Source organism: Centruroides sculpturatus, unplaced genomic scaffold (assembly GCF_000671375.1).
Source record: "Centruroides sculpturatus isolate CEXI.00-Female unplaced genomic scaffold, Cexi_2.0 scaffold911, whole genome shotgun sequence".
NCBI lineage: Eukaryota > Metazoa > Arthropoda > Arachnida > Scorpiones > Buthidae > Centruroides > Centruroides sculpturatus.
Window position 1 is genome coordinate 231,341 of NW_019385154.1, and position 17,979 is coordinate 249,319.

The following is a 17,979-nucleotide window of genomic DNA, read 5'->3' on the forward strand; positions in this document are numbered from 1 at the left end:
CACGATGAAGTAAACATGTATATTATTAATTATTATAAAATAGCATAAAACTTAATTTTGAGAATAGAAATGAGTTTCAGAAAAAAATTTTAAATGCTAACAATTAGTATAAATCTTCATTTAATTAATCCAACTCCCACTCGAGATATCATGTATGACCTCATTCAATCTCCCCAACCGCCCGATCTTTAAGCACCAAAATTTAGTAACATCAATGCTCCTAATACACAAATCTCCCTGCAAAATTTCAGGAATTTTCGACTAAAAGCACAAGAGGTATTAAAGAAACAAATTTTGAATATATTTTTCAAATATTCGAAGCAAAAATGAAATAAAATTAACATATGTATAATATTTATTTTATATCATATATTAGTTTAAATAGAACATACACTTATAAAAAGATTGTCAATACGTATTAATATTATATATATATAAAGGATAATGTAAAGGGGATTGAAAGGATAAACCTCACCGGGCCCCCCCCCAAAACGGAAAGAAATTTTAAAAAATTAAACAGAATAAAAATATAATGAATAAATACATATTTGTTTATTATTTTTGTCTCACTGTTGATAAAAGTATTCTCTTGGTTTCCTTATATCAGGCTTTTTAGTACCTTTGAAAGGACTTGTGTATATGCTATATTTATATGCGTAGACAATTAATAAAGTATAATGTTTAATTCTTTTTAAGAGCAAATCCTGGAGATTTTTTGATTGTCGAGAATGTTTGTTAGTTTTTATGACGAACGACTTCCTCTTTCTTTTCCTTTCTCCCCCAATGTTTTCTTAACTTCGTGCCAAACATTCCTCAGGGTGAATCGCACAAATCATGGAGACATAGACAGTGCGAAAGATCTGAATCCTTCTTCATTTAGACTTTAGAGACTACTTGAAACCAGAGAAAGTCTCTTAATTATATTATTACCTTTCAGCAATAATATAATTTTAGATATGCAAATTAGCTTTCTACATTAAAAAAATGATTTGAAAGTGTTAATTCCATTACGGACGAAGAGATCTATTTGATTTACAACTAATTAAAAAAAAAAAAAATTTACGATGTATCCCCCTAAAGCTAATTATAAATCTTTGTCTCTGACTATACAGCAACAAAATTTATTACTTAAACTTTTTATTTTCAACGAAATTTTCGACGCCATCTCCCCAGTTTCTTTAGTCCAGACCGTCATTTTCCTATAAAAAATTTAAACGTATTGCTACGATCATCTTTTATTACGGTACGGTTAATTTCCTAAGCAGTGGTATTCTTCACAGATGGTAGCAATTCCAAAGAAGAAACCTCATAATTACCGGTCGGTGTCAAATTCTGTTGCTATGTTAAAAATATTCGAAATTCATCTTTATAAGTGTATCTATCAATATAATCACGTTAACTGTATAACGCCCATATAAATGTGTGCATAAAACAGTCAAGAAAGTATTTTTATAACCTTTAATTACAATACCAGATAATAGTTTTGACAAAAAGAAAGTAGATATAATCGCAAAAGAGTATGAAATTCAAAAAGGGTCAAACAAAATGCCATATTCTCGCAACAGTAATAGGGCCACACAGAAAAATGTTGATTGCTAGTGCCATATCAGTTGATATTGTTCATAAAAGGGTAACTAACAAATAACTACTGTATGCCTAATTGTGAGAGTACGTAATAACTAACGATTAATGATAAGTAGTAAATAATTTTTATGAATTGTCCTCTGTAAAATCTTCACAAAAACGACCAGATGTCTTGCATATCTCACGAATCCAATGCAATCACTAGGACTAATAGGGCTTAAGCCCTAGGCCCCCCAAGTGTGAAGAGCCCACAAAAATTGAATTATTATCATAAATTTTTAATACTTCTTTCGTTAACAATGAGCACTTATCGTATAGTAAAAAATAGTTAATAGGTTAGATTTGGTAATAACGATAAAAATGGGGCTCCATTAGACTTCAATAAGCCCTACGCCCCAAAAAACCTAGATTCTCCCTGACTGTACACATTGGATTCAGTCATATTTCAGTCATTTTTTATCAGTGTAAGAACTACAGAATTATACGCCGCACACGACATATTCCTTCGTTGACTACGAGGCATGTTACGCCAAATTACACCCACTTTTATAAATTATTAACACTTCGAATGGCGGGCATTTCGATCTGTCAAAACAGGATCCGGCAATTCTAGTGTGAATTCAGCCTAATCTTACTCTATAGTTACCAGCTCGAATTCTCGGATAATGAAATTCTTCGTGTGTCGAATTATTGCCGACAATGTAATCCCAGAATAGTTTTGAGTAAAATAGAAAATAAGTTTTATGTATAACCGATTCGATTCTTAGTAGATCGGTATTTAAGGAAAGAAATTGCTTTATCCTGCAAAACACAGGATTATTTATTTAGTGGTCACAGTTGGAAATTTTCAATCGCAACGGCTACAAGTTTCACACACGGATCAATGGCCACACATTCAAGACGAAGCCTCAACATAGACATTAACCATTAAAATTCTAGTAGTGTAAGTTACTTACACTGTAGACCGTTTACATTAAATCTTGTGATTAAACAAATGAACAAAACAGTGCTGAAGTTATCCTTTACATCCTCCGACAAAAAGAGAAAAACTAATTTTGTCTTTCTACAAAAAGAGAAATTCTACAAGCATTCGTGTTCATGGATTAATTCCATTAATTGTGATTCCAGTTTAGTGTTCCCATTTGCGCTATTTTAAGTAGTCACGATGAAGTAAACATGAAGATATTTGTTCATCGCTGCGCATTTATAATCAGCATGAGAACAACAAACTTCTGTTTTCAGTCACGGTTGCACTCACGCAATATTAGGAGAGGGTTTGCTAGTCAACGTCTATTATTAATCTTTGTTTATGTGGTAACTGTGATACTGATACGTCAGTATCTTCACCGGTGTTATCAAATTCTTTACTGCTTCTACAATAACTTAATTGAAGGAGCTTCAAGCAATGTAACAACTTAATTTTTCAGTTTATATTCTGTCTTTGATGAGTAAAAGAAGAAATTATTACATCAGATAAGTAGCTGATGATATATATCAGTCACTTTCCTGCTAACTTTTCTGCAGTTTTTCTCCCGAAATCTTCAGAAATCTTTATTCCATACTTACTAGGCATCTTTGCTTATCATCTGATAGGAGTGATGCAACTTTGATACAACACTATATTAGATCTGTGGCCTATAAAACACGGATTTGAACTTAGCGCCTTATAAACTTATTCTCTAATTCTTATTCTTACTTTCTTAAATAATATATTACTGTATTTAACTGATTAATCTGTGATTCTCGTTTTGTTTAAAGATTTTAAAAATTTCCTCTAATTTTAAGAAATTTTAACAAACCGAATATAAAACTGATTATTCTTTAATTAAATATTTTAATAAATTATTCATTTTGTAATTTTTGTATAGCATCCTGATACACTGAAAGATTAGTAGTTTACAGATCCATGGATGTATGGATGAATAAGGTCCCATGGATAGCTTTGTATATACAGAGCCAAGCTATTTTTAGTGTCCAGTTCACACAAATTCAAGTTTAAACTTGAAAGTAAAAAGAGGGATGGTGGAACGTAATGAAAGAACAAGATAGCAATACGTGTCATGAATATTAACACTGGCCAGGGCCATCAGTGATTGTGTGGATAACTGGTACACTGAACACCGTTAATTAGGCGTTGGTTTTCACCTAACCAACTGGCTTCCATGTGAAGTTTTCAGAGTGTTTTCTTTTACATCTAAATAGGAGTCATTTTCCCATAGAAAATCTTCCCAAGAAACATTTCCTCCTTGATAGATCGCCATGTATTGCGTTGCCTTTTATTAAATCCAATCCGATCCAATCTAACGCTAGCCAACTGCGCCCTTATTCAGTCAGTCGCTAATATCTGTGACGGTGGCAGAAGGTGACTCGTGATTTTTTAATATGTTATTGCAAACATTTCAGAGCCTATGTTGACAATATGAAAATAGGACTTCGCAGGACTTTTTCTGCACATCACAACTTTATTTGCTGTTGATTCCGTTAAGTCTTCTAAATTTGCCAATACCACGATTCTTTGAAGCGACTTTCAAATTTGGATACATGAGATATGAAACGTTCATAAAACAACTCGTTTTTATATAAATTTCCATTACGAACCATTTAAATGGTAGTAATTTAATCCACTACCCGAAAGTCATGCTCACGACATTTTAACAATTGTACAAATTCAATTAAATATTTGTGTTTATATATACAAGTCGACCCCCTATAACACTGTTGATTATTCCGTTTTATATGAATTCCATGTTGTACGACTCTCTTAGATTTTGCAAATACGTGTGCCGGGCTGTAAACGGCTCACGTGTTTGTAAAATCTAAGTGAGTCGTCCAACATGGAATTCATATAAAACGGGATAATCAACAGTGTTATAGGGGGGTCGACTGTATTCTCGTATTCGACAGTTTATAATTGTATAATTTTAATACAAACACCAAATATTTAAAATATAACTTTCGAAAATTATATAATTTACTGTCAGTTTTATTAGTAACACCTTTATAAACAGCATTGTAAAGATATATCGTAACTGTAATAATATATAACATAATCCATATTAAACCGATAATGTTTCGATTGAGATTGGTAGAACGTGGAACGTTCATCGCATCACAAAATTCACATTCAAACAGGAAATATGCACCAAAAAAAAAATCAGTTATTGCGCCATATGTCACATATTGGAAAATGAGATAAGAGTAGGAGTAGCATTACATTTCACATTGATTTAATGCGGTCATAGAAGATTTTTAAAGGATATTTTCATATGGTTGCAACTACTATATAGAAATATACATAGAGAATCACTATTTTTACATAAATAATACTATAATTTAATAAAAATACGACAAGAAAAGCTTCCCGAGAGAATTTTAAAATAGTTATTTCATGTTTGTTAAATAATTTATTACTTTTTATTTCACTTTATCGATGACATATGCAAAGTGACATATTTCTGGAAGTGAAATAAACGTGTCATGGATTTATAAACAGAAGACCACGATGAACTTTCTCATATATATAGAGATTAACTCATATTTTCATTCCGTGCTTGGATTCATATCTTTCCAAGTAAAAGAAATGAATCCATGTTTCATCTAGCGTAACGATTATATATATATATATTTTCTCTTTAAATCATTCTAAATACATAAATTTTTTTTATTAATGATGTTATTTAATACTTAGATTCAAGCATTAATAAATCTATTAACTATTTTGAAATCAGTTATAAATATACTTTCTGTAAAAAATAAAAAATTTTGTTTACAAGGATATTTAAGCTTAATTAATGAGAACTTGTATTCATTTACTGTATTTAAATCAAGGAAAAATTAAGGAATTTTTCTTCAGGCAAAAGATATATTCATCAAAATTCCTTTTCTGGCCTGAAAGTATATGTATATATAATATATAGTAGATGTATTGTACATTGGTTTTGAAGAAAGAAACATTTAATATTAATATAACGTTATTTTAAAATGGTTGTATGATAGGATAAGTGTTTTTATACGAAACAGGAGATTTAGTAAACCATATGTTTACACGTTTCAAATTTAAAATACTTTAGTTGAATCAAATTTTTAACTGTAAATTCATAAGGTTAACAATTTCAATATAATATATTATAGTTTAAGTAGAAAATTCAATATATATTACGTATTTTATGAATGGCTGAATAAGTAAGAGTGACAGAATGGGGTACATAAGGCGAACCGGTTTTTACTTTCTTTCAGATGACATCTCCGACTGTGTCGACCTTAAACTGTATAAAAACTGGCCAGCGTGCATGTCGTCGCCTCCGAAAAAATATTTTTTTCTACTCTTGCAATTCGTCTTTTTTACACGAACACATATGGAAACGTTAAAAGTAAATATTAATACTTCCAAACAAACAAAAAAGACAATGGTATTGGTATATTATAACTAACTACTGAAGATCTGCAGTGTCATTTTTTTTTCATATTGAGGACAACATTCTTTTAATATGACATCGTTAGCAAGTTAGACCTATATAATTTTTTTTAAAGGTCTCAATTATCAATTACCCCCACTATTTATCCCTGATTGATCGCTCACTTTATCATAATTTTGATATATTATATAATTGGGACATTTTGCGAAATGGATCATAATAAATCGAGTCTAGTTTTAATTTTTAAATTTAAAAAGGAAATAAAAATTTAATTAAATAAAAACACACAGTTTTAACACTACTTTTAGCATATTTTAATGATAACACAAATACAGTAAATAATAATAATAATAAAAAAATGTTGTCAACTAAATTAAATTTATGATTTAGATCCACTTTTAATTCAATTTTAACTTCTTACTTAAATTAAACTAAAAGTAAAAATATAAAATTTATGACATCATGGGTAAATATAAATACCATTTGCGGTTTTTTGTTGATTAAAACGATATCATAATTTAGATTAATGTTGTTAATAACTAATGATGTTTAAGGTAAGTGTAATTTTTTTTCTTCTTTAAAATTATATTAATATAACCAATATATATACATAGTAAAATTCTAGGTTTTATGTTTTAGTGATGTAAATTTTTAAAAATAATACCTCAGTTTGTATTTATTTTATTACTTAACGCTCTAAGGTAAAAATAAACTAAGGTTAGAAGTTACAAGAAAGTAGTAGTGCATTATATTGCAGAGAGCAGTTGTTAAGGGTATGGTCGTATTGTTTCATTGAGGTAATAATAGAAACTCATCTCGGTATATATTTAGTGTTTACCTAGAATAANATTAACTCATATTTTCATTCCGTGCTTGGATTCATATCTTTCCAAGTAAAAGAAATGAATCCATGTTTCATCTAGCGTAACGATTATATATATATATTTTTTCTCTTTAAATCATTCTAAATACATAAATTTTTTTTATTAATGATGTTATTTAATACTTAGATTCAAGCATTAATAAATCTATTAACTATTTTGAAATCAATTATAAATATACTTTCTGTAAAAAATAAAAAATTTTGTTTACAAGGATATTTAAGCTTAATTAATGAGAACTTGTATTCATTTACTGTATTTAAATCAAGGAAAAATTAAGGAATTTTTCTTCAGGCAAAAGATATATTCATCAAAATTCCTTTTCTGGCCTGAAAGTATATGTATATATAATATATAGTAGATGTATTGTACATTGGTTTTGAAGAAAGAAACATTTAATATTAATATAACGTTATTTTAAAATGGTTGTATGATAGGATAAGTGTTTTTATACGAAACAGGAGATTTAGTAAACCATATGTTTACACGTTTCAAATTTAAAATACTTTAGTTGAATCAAATTTTTAACTGTAAATTCATAAGGTTAACAATTTCAATATAATATATTATAGTTTAAGTAGAAAATTCAATATATATTACGTATTTTATGAATGGCTGAATAAGTAAGAGTGACAGAATGGGGTACATAAGGCGAACCGGTTTTTACTTTCTTTCAGATGACATCTCCGACTGTGTCGACCTTAAACTGTATAAAAACTGGCCAGCGTGCATGTCGTCGCCTCCGAAAAAATATTTTTTTCTACTCTTGCAATTCGTCTTTTTTACACGAACACATATGGAAACGTTAAAAGTAAATATTAATACTTCCAAACAAACAAAAAAGACAATGGTATTGGTATATTATAACTAACTACTGAAGATCTGCAGTGTCATTTTTTTTTCATATTGAGGACAACATTGTTTTAATATGACATCGTTAGCAAGTTAGACCTATATAATTTTTTTTAAAGGTCTCAATTATCAATTACCCCCACTATTTATCCCTGATTGATCGCTCACTTTATCATAATTTTGATATATTATATAATTGGGACATTTTGCGAAATGGATCATAATAAATCGAGTCTAGTTTTAATTTTTAAATTTAAAAAGGAAATAAAAATTTAATTAAATAAAAACACACAGTTTTAACACTACTTTTAGCATATTTTAATGATAACACAAATACAGTAAATAATAATAATAATAAAAAAATGTTGTCAACTAAATTAAATTTATGATTTAGATCCACTTTTAATTCAATTTTAACTTCTTACTTAAATTAAACTAAAAGTAAAAATATAAAATTTATGACATCATGGGTAAATATAAATACCATTTGCGGTTTTTTGTTGATTAAAACGATATCATAATTTAGATTAATGTTGTTAATAACTAATGATGTTTAAGGTAAGTGTAATTTTTTTTCTTCTTTAAAATTATATTAATATAACCAATATATATACATAGTAAAATTCTAGGTTTTATGTTTTAGTGATGTAAATTTTTAAAAATAATACCTCAGTTTGTATTTATTTTATTATTTAACGCTCTAAGGTAAAAATAAACTAAGGTTAGAAGTTACAAGAAAGTAGTAGTGCATTATATTGCAGAGAGCAGTTGTTAAGGGTATGGTCGTATTGTTTCATTGAGGTAATAATAGAAACTCATCTCGGTATATATTTAGTGTTTACCTAGAATAAACATTTTTAATATTTTACACATCAAATCGACGGTATTTTTTTTTATGTTTAAACATTATAATCCTATATATTTTTTTAAATTTAGTAAACACTGCTCCATAAATCCTTTAAACTAACTTTTAACTTAACTAATATCAAGTCATAAAACTTTTCTTCAAAGTATTATAAGAACTTGGATCAAATTTTTCAGATTATAAACAATTTCAGCTTATTATTAACTTACTTTTATTTACATATTATATATATAAATATATTATTTAACATAGTTACTTTTATACATTGGTGTAATGAAAGCTTAAATTTACAAATATAGATTACCTTATAGAGAAATTTTACATTATAAAAATACAGAAAATTTTAGAAAAGTTATAAATAACTAAAATCTTATTCATGTACTGTATAGTATATAAGTACAGTCGATCCTCCTATAACACTGTTGATAATTCTGTTTTATATGAATTCCGTGTTGTACGAATCACTTAGATTTTACAAATACGTGAGCCGTTCACAGCCCGGCTCACGTATTTGTAAAATCTAAGTGACTCGTACAATACGGAATTCATATAACACGGAATTATCTACAGTGTTATAGGGGGTTTACTGTACGCGCAAGGACACTAAGTATATTAGTATTTAATTTTCAGATATCTAGAAAAATATCTTTGATTGAAGATTTTATTTTTCCAAATCTGGAAGACAAAAGTTTTGGTCATGCATTAAAATGGGAAAATAGAAATACGGGAACATTCGTAATGTTTTGGCCTCATAAATCGAGAAGAAAATGGAACGAAACAGATTTCATTGTTTTCGCGGTAAGATCAGTATTTATTATTAATTAAAATGTTTTTAAAATTGCTGTTTAAAAATAAGTTAATAATTATTTTAATTAAAATAAATCTGTAAAATATAAAGGTTTTACAAATTCTTCTAACTTTTATCGCCATCTGTAGTTCTAAAAAATAACTATTCCATTTTTAATTCCCCCTTTTTTTTTTATTATAGGAATGGGACAAAAAGAAAGGTAATTATAAACCAAATAAGCATGGATATTGGACTAATGCTAAAGGAAGACTTCGTTCTGCATTTTGTAGACTATCAAACAAAATAGAATTTTTAGGCAAAGTTTCTAATTCAATGCCATATAGAAGATATCGTCTAAAAAATATTGAGGGTAAGAGATATCAGATAGATACGTTAATATAACATTAAAAAAATTGAATAATCAAAATATAATCGTAATATTTTCAGAATTAATCCGTTTATCAGATAATACGTCACAATTACCGACAACAATGGTTTCGGATTTCGAAAGTATTTTACCAACAGAAGAACACCTCAATCTCTCGTGTATTAACAATCCCCCTACTTTGAACGGGATGAGTAATGAATGTAGTAATTTAAATAACAACGAGAAAAACATTCAGTATGAATACGTTCTTCCATATCCACAAATAAAGGATGAGAATGATTCCGATTATCGCCAACATACAGAATACAATTTAAATAGTTTTACGTTAAATTTCGTAAGTTTATAATTTTATTTAAATGTTAAATTAAATTCGGCCTATCTAATAAAATAATTAAAACTAATTTTATAAAACAGGATACGGATTATATCTCTTCTGAAGGTATGTATCGCTATCTTAGATTTTTCTCTTAAGAATATGGAATGATGTGGACTACAACTATTCGTAAAGTTCGTAATTAATTATTTTCTTTTGCATTTTAATAGACAAATGGTTGATGAAACTATACAAATGCATGAATTGGAAAATTATCATTTTGCTTGCAAAAATGTAAGCAATATAATCATTATATAAGCTATTTTTACCTAAAATAGTGAACAATTTTATATTGCGTTATTGAATATAGAATTCAGCATAGAAAACAAGTAGGACAAATGTTTATTAAATACTTTTCTTCTATGCATCATTACTTACTCACTTCTATCAATTTATTTATTTATTATTTTTCATTATACATTTAAAGAAAAAAAAAACTAAAAAAAAAGATGCTACAGTATTAGTTTTACTGAATTATTTTATTATAATATATTAAAATTATATTTTCTTATTAATAACATAGAGAAAATTTTGATAAAATTTAAAATAATTTAAGGTGATTGAGATAAAACCTGGCCATTTAAGTGTTTGACGTATGTTAAACTCATAATATATGATGGCCAGCTTTCTACTTCAATCACCTTATTTTTATACATATATAGGCTATATAAAATTTTAAAATAGTTAGAATTATTCTACAATTACTATAATAATATTTTAAACTGATATAAATTTTAATATTTTATATTTTCTCAAGCTCTCAATCCTCAATCATTTAACAACAAAGACGATTTAACATCATATCATAACGAATACCTCATGATGAACACATTATCTTCCATCATCGATCCTGAAGTTTTGCAACCTTCTGCATCCTCCGAATATCTACGAGAAGAAACCAATGATTTAATATTACTTACTAATGAAATCTGTAAAGATGCCAATAAATAGCATAATTTTTTTTAAATCGTATACAAATTCATTTTTTTCTCCTGTAAAATTCTGTATATATAATGTAAACAATTAAAAATATCATATTTATATAAAAAATGTATAAAAATTTTATTTAAATCAGATTGTTACTGTAAAAAAAGTATATTGACATTTAAAAATTTGCATTAAAATATTTTAAAATAAGAATATTTTCAGGATAATTTAATTATTTTGATGAATTTATTTGAATTATAAAATCAAATAAACTATTCAAAATTTTGTTATCAGATTATTTTAGTTTTATATTTTAAAACGAAGACAATTTATTGTTTTGATTTTACTAACGGGTCCTTTAAAAGTGTTAAATTAATTGTTTAATGAATTATTTTTCGAATATTAAGTATATACGATTAGCAACAATTCTAAAATTATAAAATTATTATTGTCTGCAAAAACATTTTACAGTATATCAATATTTAATACATTATATATACAGTGTGAGTCAAAAGTCCTTTGCATCCTTTCCATTCCAAAGACACTGAAGTTACCTTAATGTTTTTAATGTAGTTACATAGGAAGTCATGAATAGAGAATTGGATGAGACTTTTCTTGTTAAATTTGAAAATAATTTTCTATGTCACTTATGTTGTAATTTTTTAATGAGCAGAGATAACGCGTAGTTAAAGAGCACCGTGTTACTAAACATTGTATCCTTTTGCATAGAAAATAATTAATGTGGAGTGTGGTTGCATTCTAATCGCACACATGCTGCATAGCGATTGCTCACGCTGATTGTAATGTTTATTAGTTCTACGAGAGCAAAGTCCATTCTTAAATTTCTGCAGTGTTCTTGGTGGAAGCTGATGAGATGCAATTCGTCTTCATGGAGCATCCCGCACATGTTCTATGCGATTTAGGTCTGAAGATCTTGCCATCCATTCATGCGACGAATTTCTTCACTGTAAAGAAAGTCACTGATGAGTTCAGACTTATGTATGTGAATATTTTCATCTATCAGAATGAAATCTGCACCATGACACTCCAGAAAAATCTTACAAGGGATTTCAAAACTTCATTTCTGCATTTTCTTGTAGTAATAGCAACCTCTTACATAAACGTGGAACTCAGTGCCCTGTTATTAAGCATATTTCCGCTTTAGATCAAGATACATAAAATCATTATCAAACTGGTCTCTTTTTACGATGTTCATGTTTTTATCAGTGATAAACGCGTTGAAATTTATTCCGCCGACTATTTCCATTATACTGCATTTAATTTATAGTCATTGCGCGTTAAAACAATCAAAACAAGAAAATATTTTAAAATTAAGTCATTTTTTGAATACAGGTGTCTTATTTGTAAGGAAATCATACTAATTGCGATGATAGGATTCATGGTTTATGTTTATTAATTAAGTTATAAGGCAATGCAACTCATGGGTGATCCATCAAGCAAAGGTATTTTTCACGAGGATTTTCTAAGAGAAATTGGCTCCTTTTTAGATATGTAAGAGAATACCCGAAAAACACCACGTGGCCAACTCGTTGATTAGGAACGAACCTGCAACTAACTACCTGTGTTCAATTGTTTTATTCACTCGGCCATTGGTGGTCCGCTAATCGTGAGAATTGTACATTTATATAGCCATGTAATAATAGTAATCATTAAGTAAATAAAAACCTCATAACTGCCAATTCTTTACATTAAAAATGTCCAAATTTTATATGTCTATAAAATTTTTAATCCAAAGAATATTCAAATTTCAAATTTTACCTTCTTCTATGAATTAAAGTATTAAAGTATCAATATTTAAATAAAAAGTCGTCAAACATGCGGTTTATACTTTTATTTAATCTGATAAAGTAGATTGACAATTGCATGTAAAAATGAAAATTTTAAATGTTTTTCTTCTTAAACAGAAGACTTAAACGTTATTTATGCGAGAATTTAGATAATCTCATTAATTTCCAAAACAATACTTTATTGGATAGATATTTTGTCAATTTTTCACTACTCGTCTTTTTTTATTTGTCCACTAATCTAGTTCTGTTTCCATTTCTCTCAATTCTAGAAGTCTTTGTCTTTTCTCTTCTAGCAGTTTTTCTCGATATTTATGGATATAATCAGTGATATTAGGTATCTGATTTATTCTGCAAGCAGCTAATGCCGAACGAAAAATGTTCATGTCGGTTGCTTCGTACCACTGATTAGTTGCTTCGCTGTAACACTCGACTCGACATATGATACTCTCTCCGTTATATCCCCCGATGGCAAATATCATATCGTCGATAACTTCTACAGCAAAGTTACTTCGTGATGTTGCCATATCGGGTACTTCTGACCACGTATCATTACGAGGATTGTACTTCTCAACAGTTTGTAATCTTTCCAAGCCATTGAATCCACCCAGAGTATAAACGCAATCGTTGAAAGCGATGCAAGATACACCACTTCTTCGGCTGCTCATATTTGAAATTAGAGTCCATTGATTAGATTGCGGGTTGTAACGTTCGGCCGAATCAAGGCACTGTTGTCCTGTAAAACCACCGATGATATAAATGAAACCGCCTAGAGTTGTGGCATCGGCATCGCTTCGTTGCATATGCATTGGTGCCATCATCGTCCACTGATTTGTTCTACGATCGTATCTCTCGGCGGTATTGTGACGATGCATCCCATTATATCCACCCATAGCGTATATAAGATTGTCTAGTACAGCTACACTCACATAGCATCGTCTGCAATGCATCGGAGCAATCTCTTTCCACTGTTTTTCGATGGTATCTAAACAGCGGCATCCGCTATAATGATTCGTTCCGTCAAATCCACCAATTATGTAGATATTATGATCTATTACTGCACATCTGTGATAAGCTCTTGGACCAGCAGGATCAACTTCATTCATCTTTACCCATCTGTCTGCTCTGCTATCGTATGTCTCGATGTAATCGGTTGGAGAACCAGAACTCCATCCCCCTATAGCAAAAATTATTTCGTGAGGGATGCGAGGCAGAGCCAAGTCTGGGGTTAGAATTTCTTCGGATCTCTGGCTTATGGTTTCCAAATCGTTTAGAAATTTTAATGTTTCCGTTATAAGAGGATAACAATCTTCGTTTTCTGTGACGTATGGATGTGTTTTCACAGTTCTCATGAAAAAATCAGAATCGAGAAGCCCTAGACGTATGCATTTCAATAAATCAGGCATATGTTTCTTCCTCTCTTGTGGATTTATGTTTATCCATCGCAATACAGTATCCCAAACTAATTCTTCTTCTTTAACATTTAATTCTTCACAATTCAAGACGTTTATCAGTTCTTCGGTTGTCATTTCCATCAATTCTTCATTCTGACTTGAGACTTCAACATAATTTTTCATTAAATACTGATGAGCCGATTTTTCTAAGGTGATATTTCTATAATATTTTCCTATATTTTTAATAGAAATGCAATTTTTCGAATCTAAATGATGTATCATATAGGAACAACATTCCTCCATTAATTCTGAGAACAAATACTCATCAGCGGCAACAAAAATTTTTTGAACATTTTCTGAGTTCAGTTCAATTTTTCCACAATAAAGATAATCTATGATGTGTTGAAGGGTTTCTTTGTCGATATCTTCTAATGGAACTTCTTTTCTTTTATCTCCATCCGTTGTATTGATGAATAATATTTCAAAAAAGTAGGAATTAGCAGCCATGATGCATTTATGAACTGGAAACTTTTCTCCTTCTGTCTTAAGGATTACATCACAAAATATGCCTGAATCTTTCATTTTTTTCATAATATTTAATGAATTTTGGCTAAACGTTCTTCCTACTTTTGAAGACATTTTCCTTCAACTTTTCTTAATTCTTCTGATGTCAATTGTTTTCAATAAATAATAAGTTTATTATTGTTGTAATAATTGTAAACGTACAACAATTGCTTTTGCCAATATTTTGCATAATTTATCAAATATTAATTTACTTACTTTAAATTTAAGGATGTGGTATTTACTACTTGTTAATTCATTTTTGTTTAACGTTGAAAAATATTGTGTTTTTATTTATAAACTTCAGGAAAATGTGAAGTCCAAAGCGATCATATTATCAATAGATATATAATCCAGGAAATTCATATCTACAATCTTTTCTTTTATTAAACACTTTTCACCCTATGGCCACTAACAGAACTTTTTTTAATCATATCTATTATTAGACCCACAATGGGGACTTTATTGTTAAGAGAAAAGTATGATGTACAGGGGAAAGCCACTAATAATTTGACGTGGCGAGCGTATACTGTATGATTAAAAATTGAAGCTCGCCATTACGCCAATAGGTAACACGTAGCACTTGCCACTCGGATTTTTTTCATTTCTGAACGGGACTTTCTTAATTAATTCTAATAAGTGCATTCCAGTAGCCGAGTGCATAAAATCATCGAACTCTGGTGTCAGTTTGTCGTGGGTTCGTTCATGGAACCTGTTAGTACTGTTACCCGGAAAACTGTTTTCCGGGTTTTCTTCACGTTAGTAATAGCCAAATAGGATCCAGATTTACATAAAAGTACCGTATATCTTGTGGGCAGATCGCTCACGTAAGCTAAAATAACCAAACTCTTTATATGGTTTTGGTTTTAATGTTCGTTATAGTATAGTATTTGATTTATATAACTTGGTGTGGTTTATCACATCAAGTATTTATACTTGGTGTGATAAACCCTTACGCAAGATATTGTAATTATAAATCAAACACTATAATATAATATAAGGATTAGAAGTACGAAATAATCGAATAATCTTAACTTTTTCAGCTATTTTTTCTCCAATAATGCCGGGATCATCTGCTAGTTTCTTATATAATCTTATTTTATTTTAAGTTTTACGAAACGAAAATAAATTATTTTAATTAGAATTTAAACTTTTCTAGGCCTACACATTTAATTTTCTATTATAATATTAATAACTTATATAATTTTGCATTATCTTGTTACTTTCCCAGCTGTTATAAATATTAATAAGATACTGTACTTCGGATATTTTTGTTTAAGCATATGCTATTTAAAATAATAACAACATTAGAAATTTCAATGCTAGCATTATTATATTGTACAAATGAATACAATCAACGATTATTCTATTAAAAATATATTAAAGTGATTAGATATATCTACAGTACTGTATATTAATATACTAGTAGTAATACAAGATATAGAAAAATTATAAATTTAATGTAATTAATATACAAAGGTTTAAAAAAACAGTCGTAAATATCATAAATTAAATAAGCTTATACACATATTTTCAATTTATTACTGTAGTAAAGTTTTAATAACAAAGAGTAATTTTAGATAAATCTTGATGTTCTAATCTCTCTTCTCCAGCTGTGTTTGTTTTCGCAGGTGTGTTTCCCTCTCACTCTTCTCTATTTTCTCGTATTACATTCCTTTAAAACGTGTACGACTGACGAGTAATTAGTGTGTAGCTGAACTCAAAGACATTACGTTTGGTTTGGTTTTGGTTAAATTTAAAGAAATTACATCGATTTAAATTTATTTAGAAAGAATTATATGTAATTAGATAATTACAGAAAAATAAACATGAATACGTAATTAAGAACAATACCATGGAAACAAATAATGAATATAACGACTTGATCATAGTGAATATAACTATTTTTAAAATAGATTTGACTGTAAAAAAATACTTGTGAGTAAAAATACTTATTTAAAAAACTATAAACCGTGGACTTAACACGCATCACATCCTTTTTTTTCTCTCCGATTTCATCCATGAATCTTGCTAACCGCGATGTCTCATTTAAAAATTCTTAGAATTATCATGCTTACAGAAGGTTACATACAACCACATTCCATATCAAATTTCTTAGCTCCTTCTCCCGATTTAACAGTACCACATCCCTGCATTTTTTTCTCAACTTATCTAACGTTTCTTCATTTTATTTTCTGCCACAGCTGCTGATGAGATTACATTTATTTGGCATATTATAAATTTCCTTCATGTCTGTCTGTCGTCAAATTCGATTTCTTCAATCTTAGTATATAAATTACATAGAAAATCTATAATATAAGAATGATTACACCTGGCACCATATCAGAAAAATCGATTTAAAAATAATAACTGATGTGAGATGACGTTCATGTAAGTTCTCTATATATAATGTAAGCATTTAAAAGTCGAAAATAATTTTAGAGATTATTAATTAAATAAAAATAATATAATAATAGTAAATAATGTAAAGTGTGAATCATGATTAAAACTGATATATCACTGTTTTCTCAATAACTAATGAAAAGTTATACAATAATCATTGTTTTTATTCATTTTTAAACATTAATTACAAAGTTAATAAAATAATTATTACAAAATTTTATAATTAGGCCAATTTTTAATAAATTTTTTCATAGTAAAAGTAAGAAACAAAACATTGTTTTAACTTATTCCATATAGTCTATTTGTTAATTCATGTTTTAAACATTTTTAATTAAAGATATTCTCTTATACTTAGTAGACCCATTACACATTACTTATATTTATTCTGAAATACTTATGAATAAATGATATATCATATAAAAGTATTATGAATTCTGTTAAAATATTTGACTCGTTATTCTACTAAATTAAAAAAGAAAAATGTTATAAATATAAAAGTATAGTTAGATTTTTAATTTGATATATGGTAATTAAAAAATACATTTTTTTTTTAATTTTTTGATCTTCTTATTTATGTTATTGAAATATTAAAAGGCAAAAATAAGAATTAGTAATAGAATATTTTGATTTTTACACCTTTTATATACACTCATGTCCAAAAAATTAAGCACAATTGTCTAATCTATAAATAGTTCAGGTATACTCTAAGATAATTAATCTAAGATTTAAAAAAAAAAAAAAAAA

General features: G+C 28.3%; 2 protein-coding genes across 2 annotated transcripts; one reads left to right on the plus strand and one right to left on the minus strand.

Annotated features, from left to right (window-relative positions):
• Positions 1-8,248: 8,248 nt before the first annotated feature.
• On the plus strand, positions 8,249-11,094 carry LOC111635540. Its single transcript, XM_023380531.1, has 6 exons — positions 8,249-8,290; positions 9,586-9,754; positions 9,832-10,106; positions 10,187-10,211; positions 10,316-10,379; positions 10,903-11,094. Exons 1-6 carry the CDS (start codon positions 8,279-8,281, stop codon positions 10,922-10,924), a joined length of 567 nt encoding a protein of 188 aa, XP_023236299.1. The 5' UTR covers positions 8,249-8,278; the 3' UTR covers positions 10,925-11,094.
• Positions 11,095-12,915: 1,821 nt separating this feature from the next.
• LOC111635539 (kelch-like protein 10) lies at positions 12,916-14,986 on the minus strand. Its single transcript, XM_023380530.1, has one exon. The coding sequence runs from the start codon at positions 14,908-14,910 to the stop codon at positions 13,114-13,116; it is 1,797 nt and encodes a 598-aa protein (XP_023236298.1). The 5' UTR covers positions 14,911-14,986; the 3' UTR covers positions 12,916-13,113.
• Positions 14,987-17,979: the final 2,993 nt, after the last annotated feature.

Bases quoted from the DNA above. Each gene is read 5' to 3' on its own strand.
- LOC111635539 (XM_023380530.1), bottom strand. From the start codon at position 14,910: ATGTCTTCAAAAGTAGGAAGAACGTTTAGCCAAAATTCATTAAATATT.
- LOC111635540 (XM_023380531.1), top strand. The intron at 10,107-10,186 runs GTAAGTTTATAA...TTTATAAAACAG, and splicing joins ATAGTTTTACGTTAAATTTC to GATACGGATTATATCTCTTC. The intron at 10,380-10,902 runs GTAAGCAATATA...TATTTTCTCAAG, and splicing joins ATCATTTTGCTTGCAAAAAT to CTCTCAATCCTCAATCATTT.